The following is a 14,079-nucleotide window of genomic DNA, read 5'->3' as shown; positions in this document are numbered from 1 at the left end:
ACTAGGTAGGATGAATGGGTTCCAAGGCCCAAGCCCATTATTAACTAGTTTAGCTGTTTTTCTAAGTTCCTTTAGTAGTTAAAGAGGCTCCAGCAATATTAGGATATTGTGATTTAAACAATTGCATCGCTAGTTTCTTGTGGGTACCTATGCAACGTACTGGGAAACTTATGCAACAGGTTATTATCGACATCAATAAGTTCACTAAGAGGAGCACCCATGTCAATCATGTCCATCCCTCTCATTAGACCATTTGTAGCATTCATAGCTACAGCCGAACTTGGTTATTTCCTAATACTAATTGTTGTAATTTACAAATCACATTAATTATGTGACCCGATGTATCTCGCCCTTTAACCAATAGAGTATTGTAAATATTAGACATCTTGTCCGGGGGAAAAGCTACACGAGCAATGATTTCATAAAATATAACGTATGTTGCAAAACTAGCTATTTTTCTTTCAAAAAATTATGAACTTTCCAAAAATTTGATTTCCCTTCTGCATACTCTATATCATGCTTAGCATGGGGAAAATAGATGGTGGATTCAATATTATTCAATGCATACCAAAACCAAGTAAAATATATAACTGAACCTCCAACAAGGCAATCAAAGTAACATACCTAGGTAATAATATTATCAGGTGCGGTGGCTACCTAATGCTATCTTAGAAGAAATGCACAAATCTAAAAGGAAGTCATTATTTTTTTTTTTTGAGGAGAAATGAAACTTTCATTAAGCAAATAAACCATTACAGTCCACTGTATGAAGTGAAATAGTAGAAGGCGGTAAACCGTGTACAAGAACACATTTAGAAGGGGAAGAACGCCCCAAATGTGCAAGGGCATCAGCAACCCTGTTACCATCCCGGGTTGTATGTGTCACAACACAAGATATGGGATCAATAATAAGATGGATTTCCTCTAACAGGTGACCATAAACTTGGAGGGAGGTATGTGACTTCTGGATACTAATTACCATCTCCAAGGCATCCCCTTCCAAAATAATGTTGTTGTAACCCAAATCCCTGGACAATTGAGCTCCAAACAAAAAGACCACCCCTTCGATGGTCGTCGGGCCTCTTGCCTAAAACACACGCATAAAACCAGATCCAAACACAGACCCTAAATGGTCACGAATAACAGCCCCGACACCCCCGTAAGGGTCACCCAAATACCAACTACCATCCACATTTATTTTGACCTTGCCCGGTGGGGGAGGTTGCCACTTAGCCACGATAGTGGTTCTTCGGGGGAGTTGTATGTGAGGGTTCCGCACTAGTTGCCAATCATGGGATAACCTTTGACTAGCTAGAAGAACTTCTTGACTGGTCATTGGAGCCTCCCCATGGACTTGACCATTTCTATCAAGCCATATATGGTGAAGTAAAGAGAAGAGATTAGTCAGCTTGCTAGGGGAGAGGGTAGTTACCACAGCGGAAAGCCAACTCCTTATACATGGATAGGACCCCGAAAAAACGGAGGAGGGCAGACCACAAGAACTTCTCAGAGCAGCCCTGTTCCTGCACTCCTTGAATAAATGAAGGGCTGATTCCGGGGTGGATCCACAGGCAATGCACATAGTATCAACAATAATGCCTCTGCGGTTCAAGTTGCAATATGTGGCAAGACTATCATGACAAGCTCTCCAGGCAAAAAATTTCACCTTATACGGCATTTGTAGATTCCATAGCTTGGGCCACGCAAAGCTAGTCAGAGGAGGGCTTGCAGAATTCAACGAATGAGTTTGGAAATATAGTGAGCGAGCGAGCACGCCAATAGGCCGACCAGACAGAAAATAATCCAGATTTTTCATGAGCCCAAACAAGAGTATTTTGGCCCCTAACGCCATATAAGGGAATCTGACAGATAGATTTCACCACTGGTGGAGGGCAAATCCTTTCTAGCAAAGCTCTGTTCCACCACTAGTGGACAGGGTCAATAAGTTCCGCCACCTTCGTATCCTGGTGAACAAAACCTGGGAGTGGGCTTACTCTACCATTGGGTGAACTGGAGACCCAGGCATCCTGCCAAGCTAAGACACTATTTCCGTTACCAATTCTTCATTGGAGCCCATCATTAAGGAAGTCATTATTAAAACCAAACAAATACCAGCATATTGAATTGCTTGATTCAGTCAAAGTTCTTACATCACATGAGCAATAATTAATCAGAACACAATCAGAAAACACAAGGCATATGAACCAACCTTTACTTCTGTTTCAGGCCAAGAAATTTTTTTGTTTCTTTATCTTCATCTATTTTATCTGTTTTCATATATTCGAAAATCCCATTCTCTTCTTTACCACCTCTTATATTTGCCTTTATCAACGCATGATACATTCGTCTGCTCACTGGGATGACAGTCCTAGCTCAGTGAAGCCACAAAAGCTTCTACATCTTCAGCACTACCTTCATCACCAAGGCAACCTAACATGGCAGTAATTACCTTTGGATTGGGCTTCCAGTCTTTGTTCTTCACATCCCGAGAGACAGCGGCTTTCATACAATCCACAGCTTTTGTCATCTCTCCTTTATCCAAGTATCCCTCTGCCAACCTTGCCCAACTGTTTGGTGTGGTAGCCCTTCCTTTCTTCATCAAGTCTGTAAGTATAGCTTCTGCTTTCTTATACAGGCCCTTTCTACAATACCCAACAAATACAATGTTTGGTACTCGAAAATCATAACAGTTGCCAGATGATTCCCACTCCTTCAGCAATTTCTCAAATTCTTTAGGCTCTCCCAGCTTTACCAGGGAGTCCAGCACGGTGATGTAGTCCCTGTTTATATGCCTCTTAAAAGCACTATTCTGCAGATCCCATAATTTCAAAACTTCAGCTCATTCCCTATCCTCGCATACAATGGCATTGGTGGTTGAACTCATTTCCATCTTTCTTTTCCAACCTCTCTTCTGCTTTTTACAGGGAATCAATTGTCATACCCTGTTTATCATGTTGACTTGGTGCGCATATTCCACTAAACATACGACATGTGGAGACAAATCAGACGCATAGTTTGACAAGACTGAAATTGTGCCTATCTATGTTCCCCTAGAAACAAAGCAGCGCCACTTCGATTGAAGACATGACATATGCTTACCAGTTCAAGCACATCATAATCATCGATACTGGTTTGTTACTTTGATTTGCTTGGATGTGTATTCATGCTTTATTCTTTATTCTTTTATTGGTGTCTGGTATTCCTCACTGCCACTCCAATCTGGTTGTTTTGTTACTTTGATTTGCTTGGACGTGTATTCAAAAATTTGGCCTTTTTTTTTTTTTTTCCTTCTTCATGCTTTATTCTTTTATGATTGCTTCTATTGTTGATAGCTGACTCGGCGGCTCAATAGTTGGGCCCTGCCAACATTAAGATGTTTGATGAGCTTTCTATCATTGGGTCGTAAAGCCCACAATCAGGTGGCCTAAATTGTTATAAAGTGGGCTTATGGGCGTTACTTTAGCCCAAGATATAAAGTAAGGAGTTCACGGGCTCAAGTGTTGAAAACTTGAAATTGACTACGAGCCCAATGAACCCCCCAATACAAAGTTTGGTTCTGGGTCTGGTTCAAGTTCGTAATAAATGACCAATTACCTTAAGTTTTTTGTGTAATTACAAGTATTAGTCGCTATGTAATTACAAGTATTAAAATTGCATGTCTTTGAAACTTCATTAGCTTCAAATGATCTCTCAAGTCTCAAGAATTGCTGGCGTGCTTACCAACAGCACAAATCTGTTCAATTCAAAAAAAAAAAAAAATCCCCTATTACCCTAATCAATTCCAAAATTAGGTATTACTAATCACAAAAAATTTATTTTCACAACATTTAGTAAATCTGAGTCAGCAAATTGCGCAATTATCTTGGAAGAATTAAACCAAATAAACACGGAATTCACTGAATATCAAATTCTCTAAATTAACCCCTAAAATCGGAGATTTAGAGATTTTGGTTGGGCACTTGCTCGACCCCTGCACCTCCAACAAGATCGACCTCTTATTAGCGAAAATGAGAAGATTCTCGTCCAGTAACAGATGGAGGAACAGATAAAGATCGTTCTTCTCGACCGGATCTCTTGTCTATACCAAGAATCGAAGATAATTACTCTCCTCCTCGTCCTCCAGAGTCGTTGCATGGTGATGAGCTTCCGTTATTGATGAAGAAGCTCCACTGGTGAATTAGGTACTTTTACAATTTTATTAAAAAATATATTAAATATCCTAATCACCATTTTATTGAAGCATTTTATATTTATAGCTAATGTCACTTATATTTCTTTATATTTTTTTAAATTACACATAGACAATTTAACTGCCCGAAAAGATTTAAAACTGCTCATGTGAGTGAGTGTTTTGAAACAGTTTTCACGAATTAAAATGGGTCCGATTATTCATACCCAAAAAATATGTTATCACCCAATTCACCCGAGAAAAAAATAAAGAAGAAAATCGGCTATTCCACTAGATTCATTTAATCCGTACGTGATTTGGTTCGTATAAGGGTCGCTGTGCTTGCGTGGCTTTAAATAATTGGATGTGGACTTTTACGTGACCACGCGAGAGTGGGATATTAACTAATCTCTTTTAGTATAAAAACGCTATGCGGAGCAGAGGAGAAATAGCGTATGGGAGTTGTGTTTTGATTGGAGAACCAGAACCCCAGAACTGCCCCAGTAAGTCTCTCTCAAAACTGGAAAGCTTGCATTCTTGGGATGTCTTAATTTTTAGATTGTAACGAGTTGATGTCATCGCTTAATTTCTATGTAGATTTGAAAGCCTTATATCTCAATTATCTGCAGATTTTTGGTGAATCCCATCTATTCTATAGTCGTCTGACAAAAAGTTCAAAGCTTCTATTAGGATGTCTCAATTAATCAGTTTTTGGTCCAATTTTTTATGTCGTTCAGTTGTTATTGTGGAATCCATACTCAGATCTGCAACGTGTGAATTCCATCCTTAGTTTTCTGTCCAAATTTCAAAGCTTTTCTAGGTATCCTTCAATTTTTAGCCAATGTTCATCGGTTTGTTTGCAATATAATGAATTTGCACATCTTTTTGACTTCTGTATCTGGTTCGCTACTGTTTTTTGCAGCTAACTCACTCAGTTATACAGGAAACTCAGTTATACAGGAAAGAATAATGGAGCGATGCCCAACCATCCTTGCAAAGAAGAAGGTGTTTTATACTGCTTCTTTTGTTGGATTCTTTATTTCTCCTTATCTTGTTTTGCTGATCTTATACTGTATAATTTTGATGTAATTTTCTTTTTTTGTGTGGGGAAAAGGGAGAGATTTATGTGGAAGAGGATAAGATAAGTCAACTGCCAGATGATGTCCTGGTGTCCATTCTGTCTCGCTTAACAATGAAAGAAGCAGCAAGAACTAGTGTTGTTGCCCGTCGATGGCTCAAAGTCTGGACTTTTTGTCCCTCCTTAAATTTTGATGATTCACAGACTTTTCTTGCTCTTTATGGAGAATTTAGAAGTCCGTCTGAGGAGCAGAAGCAGGGATATGTTAATCGGGTAAATAGTGTCTTGGAGGCATATCAAGGATCCACCATACGACTTTCAAGTTCATTTTGACTTGGATGCAAAGTACAAATGTGATATTGATAGATGGGTTAATTTTGTATTCCAAAAGGGTGTTAAACGACTTGTGATAGACTTCGGGCTTTATTATGTTGGTGGCATGCGTGAAAATAATGTTTACCCTTTCCCTCTGTCATGTAACAACAGTGCTCTCTGGAGGACTCGGACTCTGCATTTGCTAAGAGTTCTCAAGCTAAAGTACGTGGATGTTAGTGGAGCTGTTGTTGAATATTTCATATCTGCTTGCCCCTTCCTCGAAAAATTGACCATTGAAGGATCAAATTCCCAAGATCTTGTCCATCTAAATGTTCAATCGCATTGCTTGAAGAAAGTTAAGTTATATAACTGCTTGCAGATGAAAAGCGTATGACTCTATTGTCTTTCAAGTTTCACGGTCCCGCAATTGACATATGCTATGCAAATGTCCCCAATCTTGTCGAAGTATTTATTGGAGGGCGTTTTCCTGAGCTTGTCTTTGCCTACTTTCCTCGGCTTTCAAATAATCTGTCTCGGCTAGAGAGGCTGACAATATTTGTGCCAATAATCCCGGTTTGCTTACTAAGCCATAGTAAATTATTTTTGCTCCAAAAAATTACTTGTGTTTTATTGTTTACATTGTCTTATGTGTGTGTTGTTATTTAGGAGGAAGATGTGGATGATGATGGGGAACCGCCAGAATTTCCTGTGTTGAGAAAGCTCAAATTTTTGAAATTGAGAGTAAAGGCAGATAATCTTGACAGTCTTCTTGTTTTTGATTCCTTGATGAAGGCAGTTCCTTCATTGGATAGACTTGTGGTACAGGCAAGTGTTTCTTTGCAGTTTTTTAATTTGACAACACTGTTTTTTCTTGTCCTTCATGCTAGATTAGAACTTATTGGCTGGGGGTGGGGGTCTGATAGGATTCCTCACAAATAATAGACAAACTGGAAATTGTTCAGTTAGGGTTCACAAGATTCAAATCTTGCCCAAAGTACTTTCACACTAGGGGATCCTTGTGCATGAGAGTTGTCTAATCTCTCAACTAAAGAGACAATTCAGTGTATTAAGTGATTTATTGACCCTATTTCTTGTACTGGATGGGTCCGTCCAACGTGGTTGTGTGAGTGGTAAATAAACTTTTGATCAAAAGAACAAATGTGATGCAGGAAGAACGAGAAGAATTGCCAAGCTTAATTTGAACTTTGAACAATATCGTAATTCCATAGTTAATTTGATTCTCGTCGCCAGGGATAACTTTTTCTATTTTTAAGCTTTACAGCCCTTTAGTGTCTAGTTAACTCAGTTTCCATTATCCCCGTTGAGCTAGTAAGTGTTTTTATAAATCAGTTTACCTCTGTGACCTCTAGTTGTTGGAGTTGAGTTCTTTGTTTAGTAAGGTTTTTGTGCTTGAAATGAGCATTACTTGTAACTTGGTTTGCCCTTGCTGTGCAGTTCAGTAATTGGCGGGCGCCTCCTATTAGGAGGAGGAGGGCACAAAAAGTCCCAAAGTCTCCACTCCGATGCCTCAAAGTAGTTGAACTTGTTGGTTTTTGGGGGCGAATTCCTGAACTGGAATTTGCCACATATTTGATTAAAAATGCGGTTATGATAGAAAAAATTATCATTGATCCTATCCCTTATCATCATGTTGGATTGCGTTAAATACCGATGATGAGAGATTGAAGAAGATACAAGCTATTAGGAACTGTGCAATGAGGCTTAGATCTAAATTCTCTCTCAGAAACTAATTAGTGCTCCGCAATTTTTGAGTTCAATTTAGCTAACTATTTTGTAATACTTATTTCAATTTTAACTGCTATGTATCTCTATATTATTTTCCTATATTTGTGTGTGCCCTTGCTAGAGAGTAGGACAACATGTTCTGGTTTTTCTCATTTCTACATTTAGGTGCATGTATCTTGAACTAGTTTTTGGATTGGAACTACCTTTTGGATTGGAACGATTGTGGGATGGTTTTGGCTTCCATTAACTTGCTAGAGATCGCATCCATGCCAGTGGAATGGATTGTATGTAAAGATTTAGTCACCCATTAGGTCGTGGGTTCGAGTCCACCCCTCCTTGAATTTCAAAAAAAAAAAAAAACACTTTCTAGAGATTAGTCCAGTTTGCCTTGGCCTAATTATAGTATATAATATACAGGGGAAAAAATTCCTCTCTCAGGAAAGAAGAAAGCTGCTGCAACCAACAACAAACATAGAAATAAAACAAGAATTTTTACACCCACCGCTTGTAAAGTGCAACTTAGCCACGGAATAAGTCTTTTTGGTAAAACTGGATTTGAAAGTCAATGGAAGCATGATCATGTTTCGCAGCAGCTTTACTTGCCTCAGCTTCGATAAACACATCAAAGCGCTATAGTGTCTAGAAATAGCAAAAGTTGCATTTTTTCCTCCAGAGCCAGAGGAACCTGCAGAGTGACGTTCGTTAAAAATCAGATAAGGTGGTCAGCCTGCACTTTGAGCAAAGAGAACTAAATTAAAACATCCATATAAAGGCCATAATGGAAACATTCACCTAGTTCCTCCTCTCTTGTTAAATGCAGAGTCTTTCTTCTAAGGAAAACAGGTCCACTTTTATCTCATATCTCGAGGCATATTTAAACACAGATCTATCCCAAGTTTTCCCCACATAACTCATCACTCTAACAGCCAGACATTGGTTGTTATTGGATCCACGAGTGTGTTGCGTTCATGGCTTGGACATTTTTGTCTGCACCATTAGGGCCCAATGAAAGTAAAAACAAGGTCCAAAAATTAACGGGCCACACCTACAAGTACCAACCAACTGGCCCTCTTCTAGTTCTAGTCACCGTTGTAACTTGTTATATATCCTCGGGCCTAACCATCCCATATATTGCCAATTGGCCCATTTATGTCTTTATGGACCTAACTGTTGGTCTGATTTTTAGCCCATAAAAAGGTTTGCCCCATTTATGGTAAGTAAGGAGTAACTCTTTTGTGTTTTTATTAATCAACTAATTGTTGTAGACCCATGTTTGAAAAGTTTAATTGTGAGTCAAATCTACGTCTACATTCCACAATAGCAGATTTAATTATTAATTGATCATGCATGTGTGTCGGCTCAACCAATTAAACCCTAAAAAAACAACTAGTTAGTATTAAATTCACATGGTCAACTCAAGTAAGTCTTGCCTAGTGGCCAATCCTCGTATTGGGTTAGTATTCAGGCCCAGGTTGTTGTTGGATCCACAAGGGTGTTGTGCTTGTACTAGTGGCCTTCATGGCTCGGACATTTTTGTCTTCACTCTTGCATGAGTATTCAGGCCCAACATTGGTTTGTTAGTGAATCCACAAGTGTATTGGGCATAGTTTGGGCCGTCCTTAAAATTACTATTCATAACCATCAAATAAACAGTTTTACCCATTTGAGCCCAATGAAAGTAAAACAAGGTCCAAACCTTAGCGGGCCAACCACCTGGCTCTCTTCTAGTCATTGTTGTAGCTCGGGACAACGTCAAACCGGTATTCATTATTGTATTTTTAAACATTTAGATTCAACAAAAAAACACATGAACATAAAAGTATCTATGGAATGATTTCTATCTCCAACCTCTTTCTTTTATTTCTTTCTTCTCGTCTTTCATCTCTCTTCTCTCTTATTTTTCTCTTTCTTCGTCTTATTCTTCACTTTCTTGTCATCTCTTTCTAGATCTATTTTTTTCTATTTTTCATTGCTTTCATTTAGGTGTAGATAAGTATGAAGACCACATTCAATAGGGCTTCATGCCACTCATATTGATGTCCCTGAGAATGTGAAGGTGTACCTTTTTGTAACAGTGTTACATACATCTATGGGTCTTACGAACCCAACAATGCTATTGTAATTCTTGTCAAAGGAAAACACCTAATTCTTCCATGGACTAACGGACAACATGTTCAACAAGCTACTGTAATTGATGAAACTAATCATAAGAGACATTTCGGAGAGGGTGCTGTCATGATTATATCTGCTTGTTTCATTGGTTCTACTTTCCTCATTTTGCAAGTAATAGTCTAAGAGTTTTCTTTGACCCTAAACTGACTAATTCTACCAACTTTTTAATTGATGGCAATGGTTTCTTATAACAGTATTGATTTACAGGCATTTACACTAAAATCATACCCGGCTAAACTCTCTCTCACAGCTTTGCAATGTATAATGGGAATGGTAGAAGGCACTGGTCTTGCCGTTGCTGTTGAACGGGGCAACACTTCAGTTTGGTGTATACAAAAGCAAAGAACCAACATCATAGCTGTACTATATGGAGTAAGATACCAATAGATTTATCATGTTACATGAAGTATATGTTCTTTCATGCATTGTTGGGTTCGTAAGACCGATCCAGTCATCTTCTCCTCTATACCAATAATGTTCATCCAATATATTTCCTTATCCTCCTTTATCTATTGATGATCAATACGGTTGTCTTATAAGAATTCTTTTTCATTTGATTTTAAATTTGGTCCCTACAACATAAATTATAAGGGGGGCCTCTCTCTTGCCTCTAAATTGACCAATCCTATGCTATATATCCTTCTCGTTCATAGAAGAAGCTATGTTCGTCTGCAGCCTCACACAAAAACTCACAATTTCTATGTTCATCCGCAGCAATGGATTCTCGATAACGGTAGTAAATCAGTGGTATATATATGCATGGCAACCTAGCTTTAATATTGCCAAGAGTTTCTAATTGATTCAAGTATTCAACACCAACTTTACAAGAATAATCAAAGCTGATTCAACAAGAAATTTAGGTTTCTAATGAACCAAAACATAACCCAATTCTTAATCTAATAATAGACCAGAAAGTTCTATGTTTCCTACCATGTATGCTTCACTGCTACAACGTGCCAAATAATACTATGTCAAGAGTAGATGCAATCAATACAAGTATTCACCAAAATTGATCATATGATCAATTTTTCTCGGATTCGGGAGCTACATAATTCTCTAGAGTATACAATTGACATCTAATGTTGGAGAAAAAGCTAGACAAGTTTTAAAAATAGAAAAATAAAAACATGGTGTGATGCGACATACCACCCAAATCATTAGATTTAAATTGTAGACTCTATGATTTTAAATGAATTGCGGATCCTCCAAATCCGTTTTTCTCATTAACGGATCGTTCTAAGCAATGTAAATCCTATAAACGCATACTTTTGCTTCTAAATCAAAGCTTCAAAAAATGTTTCACTAAATTATATAATATAATGCAACCCGATTCTAGCATCAACATACATAGATATAATCAAATTGGATCATCAACATAGTTCATGGGGCTAGTTAAATGTTTCTCAATGAAGTCATTTCAAAAGGGTAGTAGTAGTAGTGCACACGGGAGATTGACAAAGTACCCTTACTATTGTGAAGCATTCGATAAGAAACATATACATACAGGTAGACAAACTATAGAGACACTACATATCTCTATTGAAGGCTAAAACTTGAAATAATTTTGCTTCAAAATGCATGAATTTGTAATATCCTACACAACAAACCTCCTTAGTCTCTCCGAGATCCTTGCAGCTTCATTTCCTGAGGCAGATTCTTCGAGCTGCACGCACAAATTAAGACAAATTAAGCATTATTTCATACTTTAATTATCTCACTCTTCCAAAACAAATATTGTTTGAGTCAATCAAATCAATAAGTTTTCACTTACCTTAGAATGTATGGCATGGAAGACAGTATCTTCAATAACAGAGAAACTAGCATTAACAATCTCTACCCCCTCTTCACAAAGCACTCGAATCGTCTCATTGAATATGAACTGACAATCCAACCTAGTTATCAAAGCAATCTCCAGTGCCAAACCATTCTCATGAATCTCAATTTGCGGCAATCTTGTTCCATTAGTCCCACAACTATTATTGCTTGGGAAAGGCCTTTCAATTCCCATTAAACTGTCTTTCCTCTCCTTCAGTTTCTCCAAGCTTATCTGCAACTTCTTTATGTACTTTTCAGCCTCATATAGTTGATCCGGGAGCGATACCGGCTCCTGCAACACAAAACAATCAAGAATTGGTAAAAATACACAACAATGGAGATGGAGACTTGTTCATAAAATGTGAGTGAGATCTAGAGGGAGAGAGAGAGTTGATTATCTTACTACATACCCTTGAATTTTGATGGGGTACAAGGGAATTGAGTTGTGTGTAGAGTGCCTTCATTTGATTCCTCCTGTTTCTCTCAATAGTTTTTCTATCATTTCTTGAAGAACTAGGGTTCTCCATGGTGTGTGTTGTGTGTGTGAGAAGACCAAGTCAATAATAGAAAAGACCATATATCCCCCTAAAACCAAACACACAGAACCAAAATTTATTGATACTGTGTGTTGTTGGTCAGATATATCGATTCTCTCTCTCTGAATGGGTGGGATTTTATCTTGTGGAAAAGCAAAAATACAAAACATGATTAGATGCTGCTGAGAAAAAGCCTGTTATTGATTTCGCGACGGTGGGGCACCAGTTGTTAAAAATACCACATCAGTTTGGTAAACTCAAATCTTGTGGTATACATGGATGTCTATTTTCCTATTACACTAAGGAGTTTTTTCTTTTAGACCCAACTATAAGAGATGGTCTAAGAAGAATAAAATCATGGAGGTGTAATGGATAAATCCAAAATTAAAGCTGACAATAACTGAGAGTGGGGCGGGTGGTTATTTTTTGGTAATAGTACTCCATACGTGGAGTTTCTTTGACCATATATTTCCTGACAAAATTGATTATTACTACTAGCAAATCAACTGTGTGAATTTCGGCTGATTGAATCAAAAAAAATTGGCACATTGTTATTATGTTACATTGACCGTAATTAATGTCTTGTACTATATACATGTGTCTCTTCTGTGAAATGTCGTGACTTTGAAGCTACTTGGACAATGGACATGGCTTGTCCAGCAGTTATCCAGACTTATCTAATCCGGGAATCAGATCATACGTTGGAAATTAATTAGGATTAGATGATTGGATGGCTGCTTAAACTTACTAATTAGTCCATGAATTTTCAATCATATTCAACATATTGAAACACATGTATGTAATCTTAATATATATAATGCTACCGTGGTACACGTGATTGACTAAAATGAATGGAGAGAAGACTTAATTGACAGGATGTTTGAAGTTTGAACACACAGCCTTACAGGTAAGAAAACATGTTGAACAAGTAATTATCAAAGGACCAGAAGACCAAACTACATTGGTTGGAATTGGATAATCAATTGTGCATTCACATTTCCTAAAAATGTTCATATCTTTCGTTTGTCATGACCAAAATTGCAAAAATAACGTGCGAGAGGAGCACTATATCAAAAACTGTGTGAGAAAAAGCTACTTTGTTGTCTCTCTCTCCAGTTGCTTTGGGGAATGGGAAGGGGGGGGGGGTCTTATTGCACAGGCTTTGTGTTTAATTAGTATCTTTGCGAGGCAGAGATTCGACAAACATTGACCCTACATTTGAGCCATATATCTAATGCTTTGGACCGTGTGGTCTGTTTCATTTGACATTGTGTTGTGTGGTTGTCCGACAGTGTTTCATTGTTTGCTTCGTTTGGGTTCACTCACAAGGGGAAATGATTGTGTACGTAAACTCCTTTGATAGATAAGATGGCTATTGGGAGATCAGGAGGTGTAAACCCAACCCATCACAAGAGTTACACAGGATTCCCGATTTATTTCTACATAGGCTTATAATATATTTATCAAATCTTTGCTTTATTGATGAAACTTTTTGCAACAAAGATAAATTCGTGGCCCATTATATGCACGGGGTGACCATCTCAGATTTAAAACTAGCTTAAAAATCACAAAGTGATCGTTGGACTACAATCGGACATTTAAAAAAAATGTTAGTCGTGATTTCTAGTAAATGCAAAGCATATATATATTCCAATGTCGTTGGACCCCATCTCCCATCAGTAACGGTACATGTACATTCGCAATGGCATCCATTCCCACACACACTACATCATATTTTTCAAAAAAAGAGAGAAGAAAATCAAAGTGAACACAAAATGGTCGTTGTGAGGTGGGATCAAAAGCATTATATATTGGAGGACCCCTCCCAGTCCTAACTACTTATAGGGTTGACCTTGATTTTCGAGGTCAATCATCTATAATATAATGTCCACTAATCCAAGCACTTGAGAGTTCTAGTCATGGGGCTACCATCTCAAACAAAGAAGACTAGTTTTCTGACATTTTTTCCAATGGCATTTCACTTCTGATCACAATATATATTTCATGTGGAACAAGCCCAGCCCAATATAGCCTGAAAGATTTGGATTCAAATGTCTGGGCCAAAACAAACAAAACCCTGCCCAATAAAGCTTGATGGGCCGACAATTTTCTCCCAGCATGGTAGCATACATCCACTAAGACCCAATCGCCAATGCAACTGAAACTGATACAATGAGTGAAACCCAACAAAAACAAAGACCTCCACTTTTATCAACCTTGAAACATATTTTGAATACAAGCACCCAACA

At 37.9% G+C, this 14,079-nt stretch overlaps 3 protein-coding genes across 4 annotated transcripts; 1 reads left to right on the top strand and 2 right to left on the bottom strand.

Moving 5' to 3' along the window:
* Window positions 1–736: 736 nt before the first annotated feature.
* LOC120005500 lies at window positions 737–1,852 on the bottom strand. Its single transcript, XM_038855148.1, has 2 exons — window positions 1,205–1,852; window positions 737–1,087 (listed from the first exon to the last, which is right to left on the bottom strand). The coding sequence occupies exons 1-2, from the start codon at window positions 1,850–1,852 to the stop codon at window positions 737–739; spliced, it is 999 nt and encodes a 332-aa protein (XP_038711076.1).
* Window positions 1,853–4,652: 2,800 nt separating this feature from the next.
* On the top strand, window positions 4,653–7,451 carry LOC120005840. 2 transcript variants are annotated; one of them, XM_038855693.1, is made up of 5 exons: window positions 4,653–4,671; window positions 5,091–5,173; window positions 5,283–6,134; window positions 6,228–6,386; window positions 7,017–7,451. In XM_038855693.1, exons 3-5 carry the CDS (start codon window positions 5,952–5,954, stop codon window positions 7,224–7,226), a joined length of 552 nt encoding a protein of 183 aa, XP_038711621.1. In that variant the 5' UTR covers window positions 4,653–4,671; window positions 5,091–5,173; window positions 5,283–5,951; the 3' UTR covers window positions 7,227–7,451. The 2 variants fall into 2 exon arrangements, with proteins under 2 accessions (XP_038711621.1, XP_038711622.1); XM_038855694.1 differs by lacking the exon at window positions 4,653–4,671 and adding an exon at window positions 4,968–4,988.
* Window positions 7,452–10,812: 3,361 nt separating this feature from the next.
* On the bottom strand, window positions 10,813–12,002 carry LOC120006418 (transcription factor bHLH162-like). Its single transcript, XM_038856447.1, has 3 exons — window positions 11,705–12,002; window positions 11,251–11,586; window positions 10,813–11,142 (listed from the first exon to the last, which is right to left on the bottom strand). Exons 1-3 carry the CDS (start codon window positions 11,819–11,821, stop codon window positions 11,074–11,076), a joined length of 522 nt encoding a protein of 173 aa, XP_038712375.1. The 5' UTR covers window positions 11,822–12,002; the 3' UTR covers window positions 10,813–11,073.
* Window positions 12,003–14,079: the final 2,077 nt, after the last annotated feature.

The sequence above is a fragment of the Tripterygium wilfordii genome, chromosome 9 (genome assembly GCF_013401445.1).
Source record: "Tripterygium wilfordii isolate XIE 37 chromosome 9, ASM1340144v1, whole genome shotgun sequence".
Classification (NCBI taxonomy): domain Eukaryota; kingdom Viridiplantae; phylum Streptophyta; class Magnoliopsida; order Celastrales; family Celastraceae; genus Tripterygium; species Tripterygium wilfordii.
Note: the sequence above shows the minus strand (reverse complement) of the source record. Positions and strands in the feature narration are given on the sequence as shown.

Excerpts from the sequence above, each read along its gene's own strand:
- LOC120005500 (XM_038855148.1), bottom strand. The coding sequence starts at position 1,852 with ATGGCGTTAGGGGCCAAAATACTCTTGTTTGGGCTCATGAAAAATCTG. Across the intron at positions 1,088-1,204 it reads AACCTCCCCCACCGGGCAAG|GCAAGAGGCCCGACGACCAT; the intron begins GTCAAAATAAAT and ends CGTGTGTTTTAG.
- LOC120005840 (XM_038855693.1), top strand. The coding sequence starts at position 5,952 with ATGACTCTATTGTCTTTCAAGTTTCACGGTCCCGCAATTGACATATGC. Across the intron at positions 6,135-6,227 it reads TATTTGTGCCAATAATCCCG|GAGGAAGATGTGGATGATGA; the intron begins GTTTGCTTACTA and ends GTTGTTATTTAG. Across the intron at positions 6,387-7,016 it reads TGGATAGACTTGTGGTACAG|TTCAGTAATTGGCGGGCGCC; the intron begins GCAAGTGTTTCT and ends CTTGCTGTGCAG.
- LOC120006418 (XM_038856447.1), bottom strand. The coding sequence starts at position 11,821 with ATGGAGAACCCTAGTTCTTCAAGAAATGATAGAAAAACTATTGAGAGA. Across the intron at positions 11,587-11,704 it reads TACCCCATCAAAATTCAAGG|GAGCCGGTATCGCTCCCGGA; the intron begins GTATGTAGTAAG and ends TTTGTGTTGCAG. Across the intron at positions 11,143-11,250 it reads TCCATGCCATACATTCTAAG|CTCGAAGAATCTGCCTCAGG; the intron begins GTAAGTGAAAAC and ends TTGTGCGTGCAG.